Here is a 24,670-nt window from a genome sequence, read left to right as displayed (position 1 = left end):
CAAAATACTACATTTTAACAATTTGCTCAAATGATGCATTTCATACAAAATGCTATTTTTTGACACAACTACTATTCTTTTTCAACTACCATTCCCACCATTCTATTTGCATCAGTAATATTAATATTAGGCACATTCCAAGTCAAGTTGTATATATTAGAAGGAAATTGAAACTAAACCTAATTAAAAAGAAGCAAAAATCTAAAATATCTAGTAAAAAAAGGATCAAAACAAAAAAACAAAACAAAACAAATTTTTTATAATTTTTTTACCACAATTTGTGAATTAATTTTTTTATATAATTTTTTTTTTCTTTTTTGAAAATTTATATGTATTATATACATATATATGGATATTATATATATTTGATTATATTATTATTAAAATATATATATTTTTAGGGCAAATTATTTCAGCCTCCCCAATCGCCTCCATCTCTATTCTCGTTCTCAACTCTGAGAACTTGCCCCCCTCTCCTCTCTTTGCAACTGCAAACTACAAAATCTACAAGAATCAGAAATTCAAAACTTATATATTTCAGTTTATCTGTCTGTTTGCAAGAATCCAAAGTTCAAAACCTATTACCTATGTCAAAACCCATATCGGCGTATCATTTCAGATTGTTCAAAAAATCAAAACCCATATCTTTCAGTTTCCATCGCCTATTGTTCCAGTTCAGGTTTGCCGTTCGCAAGCTTTAGCCACTGTCTCTCAACTGTCAAGCTTGTTCCCCTCCCTCTCTGCAACTGCTAATCAAGGTCTGTAGGGAAAGAGAAAATACAAAAATCAAACAGCAGAAGCAAGAGGTGGTGTTCGTCGCCTTTAAGCGCCGGTCATCGTCGAAAATGGCCGATCATGGCAGATGGATGAGAGAGAGAGACGGTCGTTGCAGATGGATAAAAGCGAGAGAGAGACGACAGGGCAACAAAATAAGGCAATAGCTATTGCTATTTGTTTTGTTAGATTTGACACAAAAAATGGTAAAGGCAAATTTTGGCAAGCCATATAGTAGCCCATTGGAGAGCCTAATTTTAACCCTCACTTGCTGTAATTTGAATTGGCAGGCCATATGGTAGCCCCACCAGAGAACAATGGTTAACCCCACTAACCATTGACAAGTAAAAAAAAAAAAATTTAGGAGCCAAATTTGACAGTTATTGAATTCAATTTATACGAGAGGAGTGGTGACCAGTGTCCACCCCATTCACTTAAATCAAATTAGATTATTACGTAATTAAATCATTATTCAATCCAGATTCATAATGACAATAATTTGTTTTTTTTTTCAAATATTTTTTTGTCCCAAAAATTCATAACATTCCATAACACATTAATTCTTGGATCGGTTTTTCTCTCTTTATATCTCTCTATATATGTAAATATATCAATATATCCTCCGGATCTAATGGCATAGTTTTTATGAGATTTTTTTGTTTACTGTCCTTTATAGACTCATGATTTGTCTGAATGAGTTTCCTTTACTTTAATATGGTTTCTATAAGAAAAAGTGAAAAAAAGAAAAATTATATTTTAGATACCAAACCAAAACAATATCGATCTACATTGAATCAAAGTGGTGAAAAGATTTACCGATTCAAAAACTTAAATACTATGAAGTCACCATTGCATGTCGTCGTCTCCACTCATCATGATCGTGATCAAGTTTTGAACCTTTTAAAAAGATAACTTCAAGGGTGCTCAACACCATATGAAGGTTATTGTTAATCCATATCAAGTTGAACGCTGTTTTTGAAGTGGGAGATTGGGTTTACTTACGCCTCCAACTGCATCGTCAACATACGAACATATAATAAACTCGCTCCTCCATTTATGTCCCATTTCAAGTCATCCAATGCATTGGATTGGTTGCATATAAGCTTGACCTTCCCCCTACATGTAAACTCCATCATGTTTTTCATATTTCCCTTCTCAAGACAAAGACAAAGCTGGGATCCCTACACTTCCTCCGATCACTGATCACGGTGCCTCTAATTGGGTTTCATTGAAAATTTTGTATCGTCACATGTCCAAACATCACAATCAAGTTGTTACTGGTCTCCTAGTTCAGTGGGTCGACCACCCTGTGGAAGATGCAACTTGGGAGGACTATTATGACTTTCGTGTTCAGTTGTTTTCTTCTTTATCTTCAGTAATCAGTTAGATATTTGTTTACCTTCTGTTTCTTTCTCTTATCTACAACAATGGTTAGCTATGTTTATCATTTTGTTAATGTATAGTTGGTTAGCTAGGATAAGATTCTCTCATTGGAAAGGGGAATCGAGTCTAAATAAATTCAGAGGTTGTAAGCCTAGTTGGGCATCTTTGAAAGTAATGTGTGTTCTTGTTTGTGGGAAGACGAACATCAAATCGTCTCTTTTCTAAGGTTATGACCCGACCACACTGCAAGTCCATTTTGATGGAAATCGAATATCGATGTGAAGGTCGCTGAAACTATGTGTATACGGTGTGTGTATATATACATGCACTGATGTTTGGGAATTTATATACACACTAATTTGTGTTTGTGCGTGTAATACATGTAAACAAGTTGTTTTGAGCCAAGGTCGAGTTTTTGGTGATCATAGCTCACTGAGTTCAAACATTGAGGTTGGGGGTTTATTCAAGCTCAAACACTCCTGTGCCAGACCAAGCCTCATTCAAACAAGCCGCTAAAAAGTAGAAGTTCTAAAAATTAAAGAATAGCAACATCTATAAAATTCCAAATTGATATTAACCAATACAAGATGTAAAGTAGAAGTTCTAAGAATAAAAGCTACATACATGAAAAGACTCAACTCTTATTAGTACTCATAACCCGAACACGATATAAGGTCCAAGAAACAAATTCATGACCAGTGTGATGTGTGAGAAAATATACAATATGTCTTGTATATTATATAGTATATGATTCAGCCTGAAATCACAATGTTAAATAGGAGAAAATGCTAATGTTAAAAAATATAAAATATGTCTCCGTGTTGACGTGAACGGAATTCGAATGAGGAATAGACCGTCAAGCCTTGGACGATATTAGAGTACTCGTTGTCTTGTACTTAAGTCTTTAAGACACCAATTCCGAGTACTGTGAAATGCTTGAATCAACATTGTTCGACTCCAATTTTCTTCTTCTGTCAGTGCCCAAGTGAGTGTGTCTGCCCAAGTGTTTCTTGATCTTAAAGCATGCAAATATGATTCAACACTTTTGACATATAATTTGGTACTTTCTCATCTTTCAAAGGAGGTAGTCAGAGATCAAGTCCCCATAGGAACACGTGAGCGTGTTAATTTCTTGTCCTAATACAAAATAAGTAAATAAAGTTCAAAAATGGTTAGATTGAAATTTGGGGAGTTCTATGGACTAGTTGAAGCAACTGCTTACACAAGTATTCAAGGACAAATTATACCTTACAATTTATATTCTGTAGAAGTTAGGCTGTTATAGGAGCATAATATGCACTTCACTATTTATGACTTCATTGACAGTGTAACCTACTAGAACAAATCTTGATGATTTGAAGCATATAGTAAGTATCTCTAGAGAAATGGATCAAGCTCTGCCAAATTATAACTTCAAATTTATACTCTTTTTAAAGCTAATAATAAAAATTGAAAATTGGTCCTTAAACAATGTCAAACAAGTAAAGAAGACATCTGGGGAAAAAAAAAAAAAAATCTTATCTCTCTCTCTCTCACACGCGCGCACACACTCAAGAGAGAGAGAGAGAAATAATTCAAATTATTCAATTAAAACGACAGGAAGGGTTAAAAAATTAAAGTGAAAGGGTATAAAAGAACCTCTCTTCATAAAAGGTACATAACAAAAGCAAGGTATAGTTCTAAAGCAGGGTATACAAGACCCTCTCTCTTTCCATTAAATTGCATTTGCACCTTTATCCCTCAACTCAGAGCTGTTTTCTTTAGAGAAGCTATTTTGTAATTTTGGATAGGGAAAAAAAAATATTTGGACCAGTTTATACAATAGAATTCTTTAAGACCCATCAAGTTTATTAGCTTCAAACAAGCAAAAGAGACTGACTTGGGGTTGCAATACAAAATGAATGTTTTCCCTTTGGGTAAAGTAAATAAATTTCATAACATAATAGTCATAAAAGAGAGAGAATTGGAAAACAGAACGATAAAAATAAATAATAAAAAAACAGAACAATCAACAAGGCAAGAAAAGGAACAGGAAACAAAAAATGAATCTACTAAACGGACAAGCTAAGCCTAGTAAGCCCATATGGTCTATTACACTCTTCATATTGTAAACTCAATACTTGGTTGTATCCTCTACATATGCTTCATTCCTTAAAAGGAAAACGGTGTCGTATCGAGTTTTTGGTGAACATAGTTGAGCTGAGTTCAAACATTGAGGTTGGGGTCTTATTTGAGCTCAAATACTCTTGTGACACTGAGCCAAACTTAAACAAGCCACTACTCAGCTCGTTTGCTACCTATCAAAAGTAGAATGTCTAAACATTAAAGAATAACAACATCTATAAAATTCCAAATTGTTGACACTCATATTAACCAATACGAGATGTAAAGTAGAAGTTATAAGAATAAAAGCTACATATATGAAAAGACAACTCTTAGTACTCTTAATCCGAACAGGATATAAATAAAAGGTCTATGAAACAAATTCATGACCAGTGTGATATGTGAGAAAATATACAATATGTGTGTGTATATATTGTAAATGATTCAGCCTGAAATCACAATGTTAAAAGATATTAGAGCAAATGAGAGAAATAGAAGAAAAAGCTATGTAGATTCACCAGAAATAGGAGAAAAAGCTGATGTTGACTCTCCGCTTTGACTTCAAATGAGGAACAGACCGTCAAGCCTTTGGCGATATTAGAGCACTCATTGTCTTGTACCTTAGCCGGAACCGGCCGAAGTTGTCGACGGCTTGGAGGGTCTGTAAATTGACGGCAATGAAACTCTCAAATTTCAAAATTCAATCCCCATAATCTACAAATTCTTAACCAAAATTACGTTATTCGAACAATTTGGTCGAAGAAATTGTAACAGCCTTCCAGTTGATTTGATTTAGATTACCAGTTTTCCTTTAGCCCAAGGAATTTGACATTCGGGGAAGTCCAAAAACTTGACGATGAATGTCTCACCTTCGAGAACCACTCGGATGGTGAACCAAGCGTATTCGTCCCCTGTATTTTAAGATCATAACTTACTTCTTTCACATGTAGCATTGGACAAGGTTGAACAGTCTGTTGAGAAATCGGCTGGGAAACCGATTATTGAGAAGTTACTGCCTTTACCGGCGTATTGTGAGAATTGGCCGATAATTGGGAAACTGAATCTTCCATCTCGTCGAAACGAGCGTTCATTCTTCTTATCACCTCTACTAGAGACGATAGTTGTGCTTGAATCATGATACTTGGGGTTGTATGGCTAATTCTTGCACATGGCCGAGATTGGAACTTTTAGTTTGAACTAGCTGAACCTCTTCTTCTGGCTCTTCATCATCGGTGGTGTTGGGACGCTGGAAGTGCGCAAGTATGCCAGAGTCTCGGAAGACTCAGAGAAACTCGGACAAAACAAAACCCTTTTGAGACGATTAGGCGATTGTGGAAGATTTTGATTTGCCTTTGATGAAAGGACTTTTAACAAAACTACAATGCTAACTAGAACATTAAAGTGCAAGTGCATTAATGTAAAGAACTTGAAATAAACTTGTATTGAAAAATGCAGGAATAAAATAACAAGTATTGAATTGTTTGATGCCGTAGAGGGGCTTTCAAATGTAGTCTCGAGTAGACTATTTATAGAATTTACAAGCCTTACAAAAAGGACCTATGTATTATGATAAACTAACTTCTAAATCCATGATCTCCATGACTTCTTCCAGCTTTGGTCTGGTGACGCCATGTGTCCCAAGATTCAGCCCATGTTCTGTCAGTTGTGCATCTTCCAGATTATGATGTGCGGATTTGTTCATCTACCAAGTGTCGCATGAATTGGTGGTTTGTGAAATCATTTACCCATGACCTTGTAACTTTCAAACCCACGTTCCCAAGCTTCTCTTTGTAATTTGCATGTGACATGTGTCAACATATAATTCATTTTCAGCGCATTTCTTAGCCCACTTTCCTATATATTATAGGAACCACTTAAAGTTTCGTCATTTGCCAGTGTCAATCATATCTTGATTTATTATTAACAATTTCTCAACCCACTCCCATTGTTTTAGGGCCTGACATGTATGCTGAGCAAGTGTCCCATAAATCCATTTAATGGACCGTTATATCAGCCACTAACTACCTGGCAGTTCTGTTGTCAGCCACATGTCCACTAACCCACCTCCTATTTTATAGCAAAATGGTTATTCATATATGTAAGGATAATGTTTATGCCAACTCACTTTCTTAGTTGTATGAACTAATTCAGCCCATTTTGTTAACCATTAGCCTTGAATTTATGACTTGTTTGGCCTACTTTATGGCTGATTATACATATTTTTTGTGACTGAATTATATAGCCCTCCGGTACTATACAATCTTGCCGCATGTGAACTTCTGTATTCCTCCAAGTGTCAGCAGAAATATTACACACTTATCAACTGCTGCCCCCACACAAGTGTTGGATTTTCAGTTACCTTCAGCAAATGCCACGTGTCACTGTATTATTGGACCATAATTTGAACCGCTTGTCTCTCTTTCATTTCTCCACATGGATGCCAAAGTGGCTGTCACTTAGACTACCATATTTGTTCGTCAACCAAAAAAAAAAAAAAAAAAATCTACAAAAATAATCTTCAGCCGAAAACTGAAGAAGATGAGGCTTCTCCAAATTCTAGCCGAAAACTGACTCTACATGAATCTTCAACTGTGAAGTTTTAATTGAAGTTTGTGAGAGCATCAAACACATTATTGATATTTTTTTTTGACTAAATTATCTTTGAAAGGTCACGTGTTAGTAATTAAGTTTTAAAACTTATTACCGTTCGCACAAAAAGGAGAAAGAGAGGGCACGAGAGGTCAGTTTGATCATGTTCCATTCTAAATTTTAATTTATGCCTTCCAAAAGCCTCTTCATCCTTTTCACAATTTTCCAACTCTATTTTCCCCTCTTCCACAGTTTTCCCTTTTTATCAGTAGCCAAGTTTCTTTTCCCCTCTACCACTGCTTTTCCTTTTTATCAATAGCCAGAAATTCTTCTGAACATGGCACATCTCAACTGCATGTGCTCTCAGTTTTTTTGTTAAACTAATTATATATATATATATATATATATATATATATATATATATATTGAATCATATGATTGTTTTTAACACTTTAAATCAGCTTGGTCACTTAGTATAGACTAACAAAATAATCATAAACCATTTTGTATCAATCTAAAGTTAGAAACTTGAAGAATATATAAAGAAGGGTAAAGTGCAATAAACCCTCCCAAACTATTGGGGTTTTGCAATAAACCCCCCTGAACTACAAAAAAAAACTCCCCTGAACTATGATTTTTTTGCAATTTACCCCACCACGTCACCTTCCGCTGCGAGAAAAATAAAAAGACCAATTTACCCTTATCAAAGGCTACGTCGTTTTAACCTTTCTTCCCCAAAAATCAAAAAGTTATTCTTTCTCGATATGTAGTTCAGATTGTTCTTGCAATTATATATATATATATATATATATATACACACATAATACATATATATAGACAGATTTTCTTCCCAAAAATCTTCTTCCCAAAAATCCGAATGTATATATATATATACAGTTCTGTATATAGAATCTGAATCAGTCCAACAATCTTCTTCCTAAGAATCCATAGCAAAATTCTCCACCCATCACCAAACCAATATAGCAGAAATTTAATTGACACCACCGCCGCTAAACCAATGAGCTTCACCAAGAGACCTAGCAGTTTCAGCGTACTCCAAGTGCAGAGCTTCATCAAACCCATTTCCTACTTTCAGTGAATAGAGATTGCATCGGCGGTGGAGATTCACCCCCAGGTCTGGCCGTAAAGACGACCATCTGTCAGTCTTTGTTCGGACATGTGGATTGGTTGGCAATGAAGTTGAGGCCGACGATGTGCAACATGAAAGAATAATTGATGGACAAGAGCCGCCAAGGTTTGGCAACACAGGCGCAACCGAGAACAGGTGCAGCAATAAAGCTGCAGCAGAGGGCAACGAAGAAGAAGGTTACGCGTGCGCGAGTGAAAAGCGGGTTAGATCTACCTGCAGTGGCGCGTGGGCGCGAGTCAGACGACGGTAGTTTGTTTTGCGGACCTCTAAATCATCTTCTTCTAGGTTGCCGATGTTGTATGCCTCCGTGCTATCGACGACAATTTTTGGGCTCCTCTTGTCGCCTTGGCCGTGTTGGCTCCAGCCACCATGGCGATGTGTATATTTCGTCTGCTATGATACCTCTCCAACTATACTGAGCCTGTTCGACGATTGTCGCCGACCGTGGGATGGATGATGATTCGTAGAAGATTATGAGGGGTGGGATAACAACAACAGTATCCAAAATAAAAAAAACATTAAAAATAGCAGTTGCCATTGTTAGACACATGGTGGCCGAGGAGAGAATCAACGGCGGTGATGTAATTGATGAAAAGAGGACAAAGAAAATGGAAAGGAGGGCAGCAACGTAAATATGCGAAATATGAACTTCAAAGGTCATTGTGGTCTTTTACATATGATAAGGGCTCTATGGTCATTTAGAGAAATAGTGGCTATAAATTAATCGGCCGGTGGCCGGATTGGGTAAAGTGCAACTAAACAGCATAGTCTAGGGGGGTTTAATGCTACTTTAAAAATTCAAGGGGGTTTTTTGCTCATTGAGATATAGTTCAAAGGAGTTTGTTGCACTTTACCCTATAAAGAATTAATTAAACTATTAATGTTCTATTTACGAAAGAAAAAAAGAAAACTATTGTTCTAAAATAGAACTTCACAATAATTGAATTTATTATGTGTTCTAGTGGGACTAAAAGTTAATGACGCCAATTCTTTTCAATCTTTTGTTAGAATAATATTGCATATCATCATCGTGAATTGATTTTCAATGGTTTTTTCAATCTGATGGCAAGGAGAAATACACTTCTTTGCAGCTTGCATTTAGGGATGGCAAATTCCCAATTCCCGCCGGGTCCCCGCCCCGCCCCGTTTATAGCAGTGATGGGGATGGGAGTAAATTTTGAAAACCCGCCGGGAGCGGAGGCGGAGGGGGGGGGGGGGGGGGGGACGGGTAATGGGTAAACCCGCCCTGCCCCGCCCCCGATTAAGTGTGAAATTACTAATATACCCTTACATATAATAATTTATTACTAAATTAGATTTAGTATTATATATGAAAATGAGAAAAATTATGTTTTTTTAAAATATATATATATGTTAATCGGGGCCGGGGCCAGGGATAAGGGGGCGGGGCCGTGGCCAGGGCCGGGTATGGGGGTAGTGGTGAAATTTTAAGTGGGGATGGGAGCGGGGACGGGGATTGAAAAATTCAGCGGGGATGGGGATGGGGAATGAAATCCCCGCCCCGCCCCGCCCCATTGCCATCCCTACTTGCATTGCCTCCTTCAACGAAAATGAATGAGCATACTTGTAGCTAGAAAGAAATGTGAGAATATTCATATAATAAAGAGCTTAGGAAAACATCTCAAATTACAAATTTATCAAAAACTTATTATCCACTCTATTGAGACAGTATTTAAAATTTGTAAAAAGTGCGTTCGGCTACATGGAATTGGAGATTTGGAATTGGAATTGAGGAATTTGAGAAAAACAACTAAGAAAATTAAACCAAAAATTTGTCAAATTCTAACAATTCCAATTCCATGCTGCCGAACACACCCTAAATGTATTAACAATTCTCCCAATGCAATGGTCAATATGAAAAATTCATAATAGTTGTCACCAAAGGGTTTTCTTGATAGTCTTACTCATGTTATGATTACTCGTTTGGCATGTCTGATACATCATATAGTCCACGGGTACATTTAGTGGGGATAAAATCAATTAGTTTAGGGTGGTTTTTTTGTTTTTTCCTTCGATTATAAAATGTATTAAGTAACATGAAAAACACTAGAAGAGAAAGAACCAATATCATGGGATTTAGCAAATTGATTCAAAATCATGAGTTAACAATGGGTTATATGATGAAAGTTATCCCTTTTGTCCATCTTTTTCATCATTGCCCAAAGACATTTGTAGTTCAGAAGGATTGCAGAACAAAGATCACAACAATAGAGAAAGAGTTTCGCTATAATGGAAATAACCACAAATGGGATACCCTAATGGCAAAGACTCACATATCACGTCTTGGAGGTTGGGAATTAGAATTCTCTTGGGGCCTGAAGGCCCCTTTGAGAATAGAGGGACTGCATATGCCCCATCAGATATGCTAAAGGACAATTAAGTAGTCAGTGAATCTAAGTCAAAATTCACTATTGCAAGAAGCAGCTGCAGAGTGCAGACGACTTCATTCGGGATACTGCTAGTATAAGATCCAATCATGTCTATATTAGCAGATCCGCACATGAATGACTACTGTAAGTACCAATGTACATGATAAACAAAATTTATGCACAATGAGAAATTATATGTGAAGAACAAGATCAGCTATACGTGCAGATACTACATAATCATTGCACATAATCATTGCCAAACACGTAAAATATTACACCATATGAAAATTGAAAATTATAAAACATGAGAATATCTAGTGCAGAAGTGTACTTACTTACCTGCCATGCTATGCTGCCAATTCATTTGCTTTTTGGGAAAAACATTTAGTCTCAGCCTGAATCACAAAGGATGTCTTGATGTTAAGCAGATATTTCTGCTGTCAATGAGGCCTTGTTAACCACGAATAATTCACCAACTTCATCGGAATAAGGCAGTACATATTTCTCAAAGAACTTCTTATCACTCATGATAAATTGAGTGGTCAAACAAGGCTTTTTAAGAAGCAAATTCCTCCTTTCCAAAGCCTCAATAACTCTTAGCCGTGGTTTAAGCCTATTTTCAACACTGTAAAGAAGTAATGCTGGGTGATTAACAACATATGAGATATCACATTTGCCTGTGCTAAGTAAAAGCTGTGTTGTTGCCTTAATTTTCCTCTCTGACAGAGCAAATACCTGAGGTAGTCTCCTAAAAACTGACAAAATGTCATCTTCCGAAAACCCCAAACTCTTAAAGACCTCCAATTTCAACTCCCAATTCTCTACAGTCATAGAACTAATAGCCCGAATCGCAGGAAGAAACATCTTAGAGTTCCTGTCAAAACCCATCTCATCAACCCTCTTGACATATTCTCTAATACTCGTCGGTTTATACAAGAATAATCTTGGGAAATTACAGACATAGTGGGTTATTTGCGAAGAACTAATACCACAACTCTTCATAAAATCAATATTGGGTATCAAAGTTTTCGCCCAATCGTGCCCCAAAAGCCTCCCAGATCTCTTTAAAACCATAGGCACATACATATTTGAACCCAAAACACTCTTCAATGCTAAAATTGACAGGCCAAGCCGATCAACGCTACTAGCTAGAATCCGTGGGTGAGACGAAACAACTTCCACAACATCGCTAGAAGAAATACCCAAGTCTTGTAAAAACTTGAATTTGGGTTTGATGGAGCGCTCAAGATTTGAAGAGAGAACTTGAGGCATGCGTTTGATGAGAAGCTCGACATGGGTATCCGCAAAACCACTTTCCTGGAGAAATGAAAGAATCGAATCGGTTTCTTCAGGCCTTTTCAGATACTTTACGACAGAAGAGACTTTCGAAGCAGTTTCAGCAGAAAATTTGTGTCTATCAATCAAGTAATCGGCCACCGGAATGGGGCTTTCTGGAGAGGAAGAGAAGAAGAGGCGAGAGAAAAGAGAGATTGGGGTTTTGTTGAGTTGTGAAGTGTTGTTGAGAGAGAGTGAGATGAGACTTTTGCAGATATATATAGTCATTTCTTGAAGAAACACAATGATGTATTATATATAGTATGATTTCAATCAAAGCAAAGAGTGTAGAGATGAGTACTTCCCCGTGAAGTGGGGGAGCTTCATAGATTTGCAGTGATTCGATTCTCTCTCTTGAAGGGTGAAGAATGTTGCCCTAAACCTGGTGGCTGGTTCTTCTGCTTTACGAGTTACAGATGTTTAAGGCTTTAGATCCAATTTGACACTGGTCTGAAAATATCTGATTTAGTGAAAGTGGCCCAAGCATTAGATGGGCTGGGCCTATGTTTGTATGTTGAATTTTGCAGCCAATTACTCATTTGACTTTAGGTAAAGTGTATTTAATTCCCCTTGACTATCATTGTTTTACAATAAACTTTCCTTTACTATTATTCTGCCCAAGAACTCCCTCAATGACGAGAGGGATTGCTAATTTATTTATTTATTATTATTATTATTATTATTATTATTTTTTTTTTTTTTGTCAAAAACACACCCACTAACCAAGTCATGGGTTATAGCCAACTTGGGTGAATTTAACTAAAAGTTTTTTTTTTTTTTTTTTTGAATAATAATATTTGAAAGTATATTTTTTTGGTTACATACATAATCATATTTTTAATTAAAAATAAATAAAAATTATAATTATGAGTTCAAGTTCAAATCTTAAATATTTACTCATATTATATTATTTATATTATATTTTGAATTTTATGTAATGTGTGTGTATATATATATATATAGATAGATAGATAGATATGTATATAAGAAGTTCATTTGATCAAAAAATTAGACTGACAAAAATGAATTTTAATTACAAATTTGAATGACATAAATTAATAGGCTTTTATTTTTTAAAAAATTGAATAAATAAATGTGAAAAATTAATGTTACATGTTTTAATTAGGTTAGATATGTTAAAAAAATAATATGAACTTGCACTCATAATTATAAATTTTACTTTTAATTTTTTTCTATAATTTTTTAAATAAAAATAAGTTAAATGCTGTAACACTCTCCAGGTTGAATTTATTAACCTCATATTAAACCTAAGCCATTTTTACTCAATTCTCATTCTCCCTCTCCTGAATCACTATCACTGTTCCCTGTATAAAAAATAATAATAGGTGGAGGACGAAGGGGCAATGGTGGTGGTCATGGTGGCACGCCGGAATACACAACTGTGACGTTGATTGTGCGGTGGATATGGTGGTGATGCCGTCGGAATGCCGGAATCAATGGGCCAGAGACCCAGTTTACGATACCACTACCAGAGCATTTGTTGGATCAGAGAAGACAAGTGAGGAGGCCCGAAGTGGCATGGGCCGGATATGACTTGCAAACGCGACATCTGGTCCGTACAGATGGGTCAGGCCGATAGAAAGACACTGCCATATGGGCCGAACGCAAATTAGCCCATCAAAGATGACCAGAACTCATAGAGGAACAGGCCTAGATCCAGCAGTCCATCGACATTTGTAAATATCTATAAATAGGAGAAGTAATGAATAGAGTAGAAGGAGATATTTTTTGGGGTTGAAATGCAAGAGTTCTAGAGAGAGAAAGAGAGGAGGAATTTCCTGCATCTTCAATTGGCGCCGTCTGTGGGAAGCGTGGAAGATTGATTGATCGTTGATTAATATCGCGTGGATTCAGACCAATCCGGGGGAACGAAACTCGATCTTTGGGAGTTGGATCCAGATCTGAGCAATTGTGACCTACTCTGGAGGAATTTTAGTTCCTGTTGCTTTGGCAGAAGTGGCTTCAGATCTACACAACAACGAGTTGTTCGATTGTGGCAGGATCTGACGGATTTAGAATTCGGACAATTCAGATCTCGTCAACCGTGAGCATAATTCGGAGAATTCGAAACCAGATCTGAAAAATTCCCACTCACGAAGCTCGGATCTACTCACGAACTTGAGATTAATGCCTTTACTCCGTTCAGGAATAATGATAGGTGAAAGCTCCAATCCGATGGAGGCTGTCCAGCAAAAGAAGCTTGAGGAGTTGATAAACTTGATCGAGGCTCTTAAAAAAGAGAATGCAGAATTGAAAGCTGGAATGCAACATCAGCAAATACCCGCGGTTTCGCGTCCACTTCCGACCGGTGAAGGAGGTGTTCAATCTAATATCGCGCATCAAGGCGAGCAGGATGAGAACAATCAGTCAGCTCTCCACCGTGATGAAAGGAGGATGGATGATTTGCCGCCAAATGCTCGTCGAGTTGAGGATCACGAAGGATCGACTCACGTTGATCCACGACATGAGCAGATCAGACAGAACGAAGCCATGACCTTCGATCCGCATCGGGAAAGGTTCAACCGAGAGGAGGTGATAGAGGTTGATCGCCGCCAAGTTGCGTCGCCTTGGCAAAGAGAGCTCATAGAGGAACGGTCGTTCGATCCGTCCTACCGGCCCTCCATGGCTACAATCACTCATCGCGGTTCGGAGAGCAGAACCGTAGCTCACAGGGCTACCACTGGGCACCAAAGAGAAAATGAAGCACTCCGATCCGCGGCTCGGACGGTTGATTCACCATTCATTGACGAGATCCTGAATGCCCCGCAAAGTTTGCTATGCCAGTCTTTATTCTGTTTGACGGAACAACCGATCCGATCGATCATGTGTACCATATCCAGTTGAAGATGGCCCTGAATACGGAAAACGACGCTTTAATGTGCAAATGTTTCCCTACAAGCCTAGCTGGACCGGCGCTCAGCTGGTTCAAGAACTTGCCTAGGAGCTCCATTGGTAGCTTCCGAGACCTGTGCGATCGGTTCATAAGCCAGTACTATGGGAACAAGCGTCCGCCAAAGGACATCTCAAGCCTATTCACAATGAGACAGCACAAAGATGAACATCTCCAGGCTTTTCTCACCAGGTTTAATCTCACTAAGAGTATGGTGATCGAATACCACCCTTCTACAGCGGTTCAAGCCTTCAAGTTAGCCATGACACGTGGCACTCCGTTCCATACCAGTCTGGTAGTGAATACGCCGACGACTATGGATGAACTCAATGAAAGAGCCGACGGCTTTGTGCGCCTAGAAGAAGAGGAGGCAGTCAATGCTCGGACAGCGTCGCTCGTGTCGACCGAGGAAAAGTCCAAGGCAAAGATCAGGCAGAAGCAGGCTCAGCCGCAGCGTCAGACCTCCTGGAAGGCAGAAAAGAGGTCCAGGGAGGAAGAGCTGATTACTCCGCTGAAGGTCACTCTAGCGAGGCTATATCAGGAGAACAAAGATAAGTTTCATCCACCACTGCCAATTAGGCAACCCCTCGAACAGAGGGATCAGACTAAACATTGTGCTTTCCATTCCGATTTCGGTTATCAGACTAATGAATGCAGGAATTTGAGAAGGCAAGTAGAGATGTTGATAGCTAGAGGGGAGTTTGCGAGTTATGTTCAAGGCTCGACGACAGAGCAGAATCGACCGATGGAACAAGTAAAAAGGAGTCATAAACAAAGCTCCCACAGTTCACAACCAATTCGTATAATCAATGCTATCCACGGTCGACCTGAGCCCAGCGAAGATTCAGATGAACTACTCCGAGCGCGCCTACGGCAGGCGCAGATGAAGAAAAGGGTCAGTAGTGTGAATACTCTACACCAGCAGATCACATCGATACAGATAAAGTTCGACAGGACAGACCTGCAGCGTGTTCAAATCCCCCATGAAGACCCGTTGGTAGTCAGTTTGACAGTGGCGGACTGCCTGGTGCGCAAAGTTCTGATCGATCCTGGGAGCAGTGCGAATGTCATGCCGAGGGACACATTTGATCAGCTCGAGATTAAACCAGAGAGGCTCAAGCCCACTGGAAATCCCCTGTTAGGATTTGATGGCAAGAGGGTGGAGCCCGTCGGAATGGTGGAAGTAGAAGTTCAAGCTGTAGAACGAGCTCTTATGGAAACTTTTGTGGTTGTAGAGATTCACCCCTCGTACAATCTCCTGATGGGAAGAGGATGGATTCACAGAGTCCAAGGTGTACCCTCAACTTTGCATCAAGTCATGAGGTGCCTCGGACCCGATGGAAAGAAGGTGATAGACATTCGTGGGGATCAGGTTGCAGCCAAAGAGTGTTATTCCGTCACACTAAAGTATGCTGGGAAAAGGAAGGCGCCCGTCCGATCGGCAAGCCCCAGATAGCAATTACAGGAACCTCCGCCCAAGCAGAACAGGGTGATACAAGATAATGAACTATCTGCCATGCACAACCGAATTTGGAAACACAATACATGCTCAGTTTAAGAACAACGATCAGATTAAGGCAATAATTAAAGTTGTTGGTCTACGGTTTCAAGGGGGAGTCAGTCGACTTGACCGAAGAGCCCCTTCTGGATGTGCAGATCGATCAGTCCAGGCCAGAGCGAACTACCAGAGTAGGAATAAGACTGACCAGGGAAGAGCAGCAAGAGCTAGTTGACTTCTTGTCTCACAATGCCGATGTATTTGCATGGAGTCACCTAGACATGCCTGGAATTAATCCCTCCGTGTCCTGTCATTCCTTGAATGTCAATCCCAATTTCAAACCAGTAAAACAGAAGCAACGAAGATTTGCTCCAGAACGCAACCAAATCATAGCCGAGGAAGTTGATAGGCTGCTTGATGCGGGATTTATCAGAGAAGTACACTACCCTGATTGGTTGTCCAACGTCGTTGTCGTGCAGAAGAAGAATGGGAAATGGCGAGTATGCATTGATTTCACCAATTTGAACAAAGCCTGTCCCAAGGATAGCTTCCCGCTGCCAAAGATTGATCAAATGGTGGATGCCACCACTGGGTACGAGCGTTTAACCTTTCTGGACGCTTATTCAGGTTATAATCAGATCCCTATGGACCCGGCAGATGAAGAAAAAACTTTTTTTGTAACCGAGCGAGGGACATACTGCTACAAAGTTATGCCTTTCGGACTAAAGAACGCGGGAGCTACTTATCAAAGACTTGTTAGCAAAATTTTCAAGGATCAGATAGGAAAGATTGTGGAAGCCTATATTGATGATATGGTGGTAAAGAGTAGGAAGAAGGATGATCATCTGAAACATCTGCAAGATATATTTGATGTGCTGAGGCGATATGGGATGAGACTCAATCCAACCAAGTGCTCGTTCGGTGTGAGTTCCGGTCAGTTTTTGGGACACGTGGTCAACCGCAGAGGCATCGAAGTTAGCCCCGCTCAAGCAGAGGCTTTGATTAAGAATGCCGAGCCAAAGACGATCAGAGAGGTGCAAGCCCTCACAGGACGAATAGCTGCATTAAGTCGATTCATTTCTAAGTTGTCAGATCGCTGCAAGCCGTTCTTTGACACGATTCGGAGTCATGGAAGACAGGTCTGGGGGGATGAGCAACGACAAGCATTGACCCATTTGAAGGAATATATGCAGAATCCACCAGTCCTGTCAGCCCCGGATCCAGAAGAAAAGTTATTTTTGTATCTTGGAGTATCTAGTGTTGCGACAAGTGCCGTTCTGATTCGTTGCAAGGAAGGGGTGCAACACCCAGTATTTTATGTCAGTAAAACAATGACCGAGGCAGAACGAAAATACTCGAAGGCCAAACGGGTGATACTTGCACTTGTAAACGCAAAAAGAAAGTTGAGGCATTATTTTGAATCCCACCCTATAACTGTTCTAACAACTTTTCCAATTAGAGTGCGGGCAGAATGACAAAGTGGGCCATAGAGTTAAGTTCATTTGACATAACATATGAGCCGAGAACAGCTGTCAAAGGACAAGCGGTAGCCGATTTCCTGCTAGAATGTGACTCTGAGGATACGGAAGAAGACCTTAGGTGCGGCGCTTGGAAACTTTATGTAGATGGCTCCTCTAACCAGATGGGGGCTGGAATTGGGGTTAAATTGCAAACCCCAGAGGGTACTTCTTTGAGTCAAGCACTCAGACTTGAGTTCCGAGCCACCAATAATGAAGCGGAATACGAGGCGTTGCTGAATGGGTTAAAGTTGGCCAGAGAGCTACAGGTCAGAAGTTTGACTGTTTATAGTGACTCACAGTTGATTGTTCGGCAGGTAAATGGTGAGTACGCGACCAAGGATGTCATGATGGAAGCATATCGTTCTGCCGTTCTGCATAAAGCCAAGGACTTTGCGAAGATTGAATTCATACAGTTACCGAGGGAACAGAACGCAGATGCGGACCGGTTAGCATGTAGTGCTTCGAGTTCTGGTGAAACATTGGCGAGGGTGATTCCAATAGGAATATTGACCCAGCCATCTATTTTCGAAGAACCTTTGGACTTTGACCCTTGGCAAGTCAATGTCATACCGTATGAACCGAGTTGGATTGACCCCATCATCACTTATATTCGAGATGGCGTTTTGCCTATGCAAAGGGATGAAGCTAGGAAAATAAAAAAGAATGCTGCAAAATACGCCATCGTGCATAACCAGCTGTACAGAAGGTCCTACTCTGGCCCATACTTGAAGTGTGTCACCCCCGCAGAGTCGCAGCAGGTATTGCGAGCTATTCATGAAGGCGTATGTGGCAATCATTCTGGGGGAAGATCGTTAGCGCATAAAGCAATGACACAAGGGTATTTCTGGCTGAACATGTTAAGAGATGCGGAGGAGTTCTCTCGAAGGTGCGATAAATGCCAACGATATGGACCATTAATTTACCAACCACCTGAGGAATTGCACGTAATGGCCTCGCTGTGGCCTTTCGCACAATGGGGGATGGATGTGGTCGGTCCTCTGCCAACGGCAAGAGCTCAGAACAAGTATGTGTTACTGGCCACGGATTACTTCACTAAGTGGGTGAAAGCAGAACCATATCCAAGCGTGACTCAGACTCATGTGAGACGATTTATTTGGAGCAATATTATCTGCCGTTTCAGCGTTCCAAGGTCAATAGTCATGGATAATGGCACGAACCTCGACAGTAAGCAAGTAAGAGAGCTGCTGGAGGAGTATGGAATTAATCAGAAGTTGGCTGCAGTAAGTCATCCTCAGGCCAATGGACAAGCAGAAATTACAAACAGGACAATTTTCGCCTGCATTAAGAAGAAGCTGGAGGACCATAAAGGGAAGTGGTTGGATGAGCTCCCGAACGTCCTATGGGCTTACAGGAACACCCCAAGGCGGCCGACTGGGGAGAGCCCGTTTGCAATGGCATATGGTACCGAGGCGGTTATACCGGTTGAGCACTTGGTCCCAACTATCAAAAGCTTAGCATGGAGTCGAGATCAGAACGACAGAATGTTAAGATTGAACCTCGATATGATAGACGAAAGGAGGGACGCTGCAGCAATAAGGTTAGCATCATACCAGCAAGTATTGGCGAATAGTCACAACAAAAGAGTGAAACACAGAGATTTTGCCCCTGGCGATCTGGTTCTGAAAAGAAAGGTGGGGATAGTCAAAAAAATGATGCCACCCTGGGAAGGCCCATACAGAATTGTAGAAGTCATAGGCAAGGGAGTGTATACGTTAGAGACCATGGCGGGAAGGTTGCTCAGCAAGCCCTGGAATGCTACGTCTCTGAAGAGGTACTACCAATAAAAGCTAAGTTTCGACTTTATTGGGTGTTGTTTGTTATCAATCAAGTACGTATGAATATGCAAATTCCTGAAATTTATAAAAATAACTTTCCTCCTCAATGGGTTTTTAAAAAAAAAAATGAATGAAAAGCCAAGTGGCAAGTGGCATTCTAGCCGAGCGCCAGGCACTTAAGCAAGATAAGTGGCAGCTGGCACCATAAGCCGAACGCCAGGCACTTGCTAAAAAAATGAAAAGCCAAGTGGCAAGTGGCATTCTAGCCGAGCGCCAGGCACTTAAGCAAGATAAGTGGCAGCTGGCACCATAAGCCGAACGCCAGGCACTTGCTAAAAAAATGAAAAGCCAAGTGGCAAGTGGCATTCTAGCCGAGCGCCAAGCACTTAAGCAAGATAAGTGGCAGCTGGCACCATAAGCCGAACGCCAGGCACTTGCTAAAAAAATGAAAAGCCAAGTGGCAAGTGGCATTCTAGCCGAGCGCCAGACACTTAATCAATATAAGTGGCAGCTGGCACCATAAGCCAAACGCCAGGCACTTGCTAAAAAAATAAAAAGCCAAGTGGCAAGTGGCATTCTAGCCGAGCGCCAGGCACTTAAGTAAGATAAGTGGCAGCTGGCACCATAAGCCGAACGCCAGGCACTTGCTAAAAAAATGAAAAGCCAAGTGGAAAGTGGCATTCTAGCCAAGTGACAGGCACTTAATCAAGATAAGTGGCAGCTGGCACCATAAGCCGAACGCCAGGCACTTGCTAAAAAAATGAAAAGCCAAGTGGCAAGTGGCATTCTAGCCGAGCGCCAGGCACTTAAGAAAGATAAATGGTAGCTGGCACCACAAGCCGAACGCCAGGCACTTGCCATAAACACGCACACGACAAAGTTAATAAAAAAAAAAAAAGGTATATATATATTGAAAATGGGTTTGAACAGAGCGTAACACAAAGGAAAAAGAGAAAAAAGAGTTCTGTCATCTCATTCATGATAAGCATTGGAGTTACAAAAAATGAAGTATTCAAGTCACATTGTTACAAAAAAGTATGGAATCGAAGAGTCTGGAGGAGTCCTAGCTAGCTGCCCCAGTACCGACAGCCTCCTAGTTGTGCCGATCCGCCTCCTCGGTCCCGTCAGCCATCTCACCCTCACGAGGTGGGGAATCAAGATGAATAACAGAGTCATTCTCCTGGGGGCCAACGTCAGCAGTGACTATGGGAGAGACCACAGTTGACGAATGAGGAGCGGTTAGAGGCTGAACGGTAGGAGGAGCTGTAGTGATCCTAGAGGAAGCAATATCCTGACATTCATCAAATATATGCTCCGTTTCAGTGGGTTCTGGGTCAACATAGACCCCTAGAGGATCAATCCCTAAATCCTTATCGACCTCATCTGGAGTTGAGCTGGTCTGTCCCTCAGCCGGAACTCGGTCGGAGAAACCTTCTCGGAATCCCTGAGCATATCTAAGAGCTCCGACTCTTGAGAACCGAGCATGAAGAGCCAGCATCCCACCGTTCACTCTGCTGATGGTATCAATCAGAGCAGTACGCTCGTCCAGAGCTCTCTTCTCAAAAGCCATCCGAGCAAACTGTTCATCAGCCAGAAGGCACTGGAGCTCTGCCTTTTTGTCTCTGATTGAATCACGTTCAGTCTACCAGACACTCTTCTCAAGCTGGAGGGCATCCTTCTCATCCTGAAGAGAGTCATTTTCCTTCTTCAAGACATCTCTTTCTTGTTCAATTTTTTCAAGCCGAGCTAATACCTCAGTGTTCTTGCTGGCGAGAAGGTCGTTCTCCTTATTGGCCACCTCCAGGCTATCAGAGAACTTACGGGCCCTGGCGTTCCCTATTTCCACCTGCTTCTGCATAGCCATCATTCCGAACAAAGTCTGCATAGATATACATTAATAATGGTTAAACCGATAGTCTGGTCTGACGAAGGCAAGACTAAATAATATGAGAGGATTCATGAGTTGGAAAATAAAAGTCACCTCCATGGCAGATTGGGGAAATCGGCTGAACACATCCTTCTGGGATAGACCTTTCGCCGCCTCAAGGTCTTTCGGAGTCCACATGCTCCTATAATACGCCATGGCGGTCTGGCCATCCTTTAGCATGGTCTCGTTCGGCTTCACGAACGTCCCATCCATTCGGGTGTACCGAGGAGCCCATGGTGGTAAAGTGGGAAGAGAAGGGGAGGCAGAAGCAGAAGCAGAGGCACCAGCTGCAACAGGCCCGGAGGGGGCAGGAGCTCTGACTGGGCGATGCAAGAGAGCACCCGGCCCAGAGACCCGGGTCCTTCTTATAAGAGGTTCCTCCTCAGGGTCGACCCAACAGTCAGGATGAGGCCTTTTGCCTCGTTCTTTGTCCTGAGCGCCCCCAGCGACGGCAGGGGCAGTAGTGATTTGTGGAGACGCGCTCGGGTTGGTAGCAGGGGTGCTGACAACAGAATCAATAGCCACCGTGCTCGGGATGGTGTCAGAGATGGTGGCTGAGGAAGAGGCTGATGTAGGAGAGGAGGTTGCCCCAGCAGCAGAAGTGGCTGGGGGAGTATTTTTCTTCCTACCAAAGGATGGAATCTGAAGGCTGCTCATGGTATAGCCGAGGGATGAGAGCGCTAGAAGGTTGTCTGAAGTGAGGAGGTCTGAGCAAGAAGGAATATCGTTCAGAACGTATTTCTTCAAGTAATTACTCCTATCCCTGCAAACACTGTAGCTCAAGTCATCATAAGGTATGCCTAAGGAGCGACATAAGAAAGTATAAAAGCGAGGAACACATGTTTCGCAGGGACAATCGTTTTTATGAGATTTGAATTTCTTATATGAGGAAACAGAACAGACGCCAAAGGCGCTCGGGATTGGGTAATCCTCTGCAGCCGGCGAAGACCAGGCCCCACTAATGCCCACGATGTTATCCCTCCAACCCTTTTCAGATTTAATTGTGTCCGTACATATGGACATCTTGTCGATCGGGTAGAGGTGGTAGAAGGGCTCGTTAGTTCGGATCTTACTGACCTTATAACACAGAAGAAGATCTATGAGGTCAAGGTCCAGACTTCTGTCACGAATCAACAGTAGCATAACGGATATGATTCTAAAGAAATTGGGGTTTACCTGCAGGGGGGATATCCCTAGTCTATTGAAGACATAATTAAAGAAGGGGTGCAGAGGGAACCTAACGACATTTAGTTAAAGGTTTGAAAATAAAACTTCGCCGGGAAGGAGGCCGGCACCAGTCATAATATTAACATCCTTAGGGCAAACCCTAACTTGGATATTGTCAGGAAGTCTAAGTCTCATACGAAGAACATCTAGATCTACAACCATGGTGGAAGTGTTTGAAGGATCTAAAAGGGTAAAAAGAAGCCTGCCGAAAGTAAAAAGGAACAAAACTAACCTCTGAGGCAGAAAGCAACAAAGAGCACTGCAAGACCGCTGGAAGAATGACTCTTGAAGGATTTCACCGGAAGAAGTTTAGCACTGTTCTAAAAGGATGAACGAGAGATTTGACTGATGATGGAGACGGTAAAAAGGCATGAAGTGGTATTCTAGAGCCTTATAAAGGCGAGGGGGACCCGAGGGCCGAAGCGTCAGGAAGGCGAGAAATTCATCGAGCCCCGGAACATTGATTCTGGATCTGACCGTCTGTTCCCCCATGTGGGTTTCTCGAGCTGTCAACGTCATGATGAGACGCCTTCAATAATTACCCCCTTATTAAACAAGGGGTAATTATGGGGGCAGTTGAGGAGGCCCGAAGTGGCATGGGCCGGATATGACTTGCAAACGCGACATCTGGTCCGTACAGATGGGTCAGGCCCATAGAAAGACACTGCCATATGGGCCAAACGCGAATTAGCCCATCAAAGATGACCAGAACTCATAGAGGAACGGGCCTAGATCCAGCAGTCCATCGACATTTGTAAATATCTATAAATAGGAGAAGTAATGAATAGAGTAGAAAGAGATATTTTTTGGGGTTGAAATGCAAGAGTTCTAGAGAGAGAAAGAGAGGAGGAATTTCCTGCATCTTCAACAAGTTTTGATGAAGTTATGATGGAATGTATCTCTGAAAAGCTCACCAGTATCTAAGGTGACTCACACAACTGAGTTCGGTGGATCTGCGCTCGCTGCTGGGTCACTCCAACTTGACTCCGTGTACGACTCAGAAAGAGTCAACTCACCGACAACTCCGCACTGGTCGCAATGAACAAGGTCTGGTGACATCCTCCTCAACTATGTAGAGAACAACGACGGCCGGGGCACCGTTGTCGGCGACAAGACCGCCGATCCCTAATAGGATTCGCCACGTCATGAGGCAAGGGATCGCGGAAGGGGGAGGCGGATCTTGACGGTGATGTTCCAGATCCAGAAGTTTGATTTACCTTCAACATATGGTATTGCAGTTGGTGAGGCTCCAGATCTTGACGGTGCGGTCCAAAGAGGAGGAAACGATGGTTGGCTGGAGCGTATCAGACGCAGCTGAGCTGACCCAATCGGAGTTGTGATGTGAAGACCGCGAGACGGCGGGTTGTACGTGCTGCCACGGCGGCGAGACGACCCACCCCGATGACCCAGATCCTCTCCGCTGACGACCCACATGACGACCATGATGACCCGGACACCTGAGACCTCTTTATTGCCGCCATCAGGGAGGTCGACACCGGAGCTCGTCTGACTTGTTACGGTGACGAAGGAAGACAGCCCAGACGGGAGCGAGAGGAGCTCGACCACATGCCTGCCGTAACATCGACCCGTTGTGGCGTCTGGACTTAGTCTCTTCTTCTCCGCTATTGAATCGGTCGCAAAAATAAATAAGGTCAGCAACAAATAGGCTGCTGAGGTGAGTCGTAATAATATGTGAGCGTATAAAGGTCTAACAAATTAAGGGTAAAATTGTACTTCAAACAACGAAGGGTAATCTAAGTATTTTATTTACCAATTTGAAAAAAAAGAATGGCAGAGCAAGTTAAACTAAACTTGAGGAGGGTGTTATAGCAAAAATTGCTGAGGTTTTAATATGAAAATAATAAACTCAAATCGGAGTGGTGTCTCGTGTCGGGGCATTTAACCCTTAAAGTAAAGTATGGTGATGCGGGAAAATATAAGTTCAAATATTATCATTCAATAAAAGGAAAAAATAAATTCTTTAACTAAATTCATACCATTCGTCAAATTACATAAAAGCCCCATTGACTAGGTTGGTGGGGGTATATTTGGTAAAAATTTAAAAAA

The 24,670-nt window shown here is 41.3% G+C and overlaps 1 protein-coding gene across 1 annotated transcript; it reads right to left on the bottom strand.

Annotated features, from left to right (window-relative positions):
* Positions 1 to 5,683: 5,683 nt before the first annotated feature.
* LOC132274187 (uncharacterized) lies at positions 5,684 to 12,149 on the bottom strand. Its single transcript, XM_059775391.1, has one exon. It carries the CDS (start codon positions 11,950 to 11,952, stop codon positions 10,810 to 10,812), a length of 1,143 nt encoding a protein of 380 aa, XP_059631374.1. The 5' UTR covers positions 11,953 to 12,149; the 3' UTR covers positions 5,684 to 10,809.
* Between the last annotated feature and the right edge of the window lie 12,521 nt (positions 12,150 to 24,670).

This window comes from Cornus florida, unplaced genomic scaffold (genome assembly GCF_030987335.1).
Source record: "Cornus florida cultivar Cherokee Brave unplaced genomic scaffold, ASM3098733v1 CherokeeBrave_3.0.0_Hap2_Chr09, whole genome shotgun sequence".
NCBI lineage: Eukaryota > Viridiplantae > Streptophyta > Magnoliopsida > Cornales > Cornaceae > Cornus > Cornus florida.
The sequence above is the reverse complement of the archived record's forward strand: the minus strand, read 5'-3'. Positions and strand labels throughout refer to the sequence as shown.

Excerpts from the sequence above, each read along its gene's own strand:
- LOC132274187 (XM_059775391.1), bottom strand. The coding sequence starts at position 11,952 with ATGACTATATATATCTGCAAAAGTCTCATCTCACTCTCTCTCAACAAC.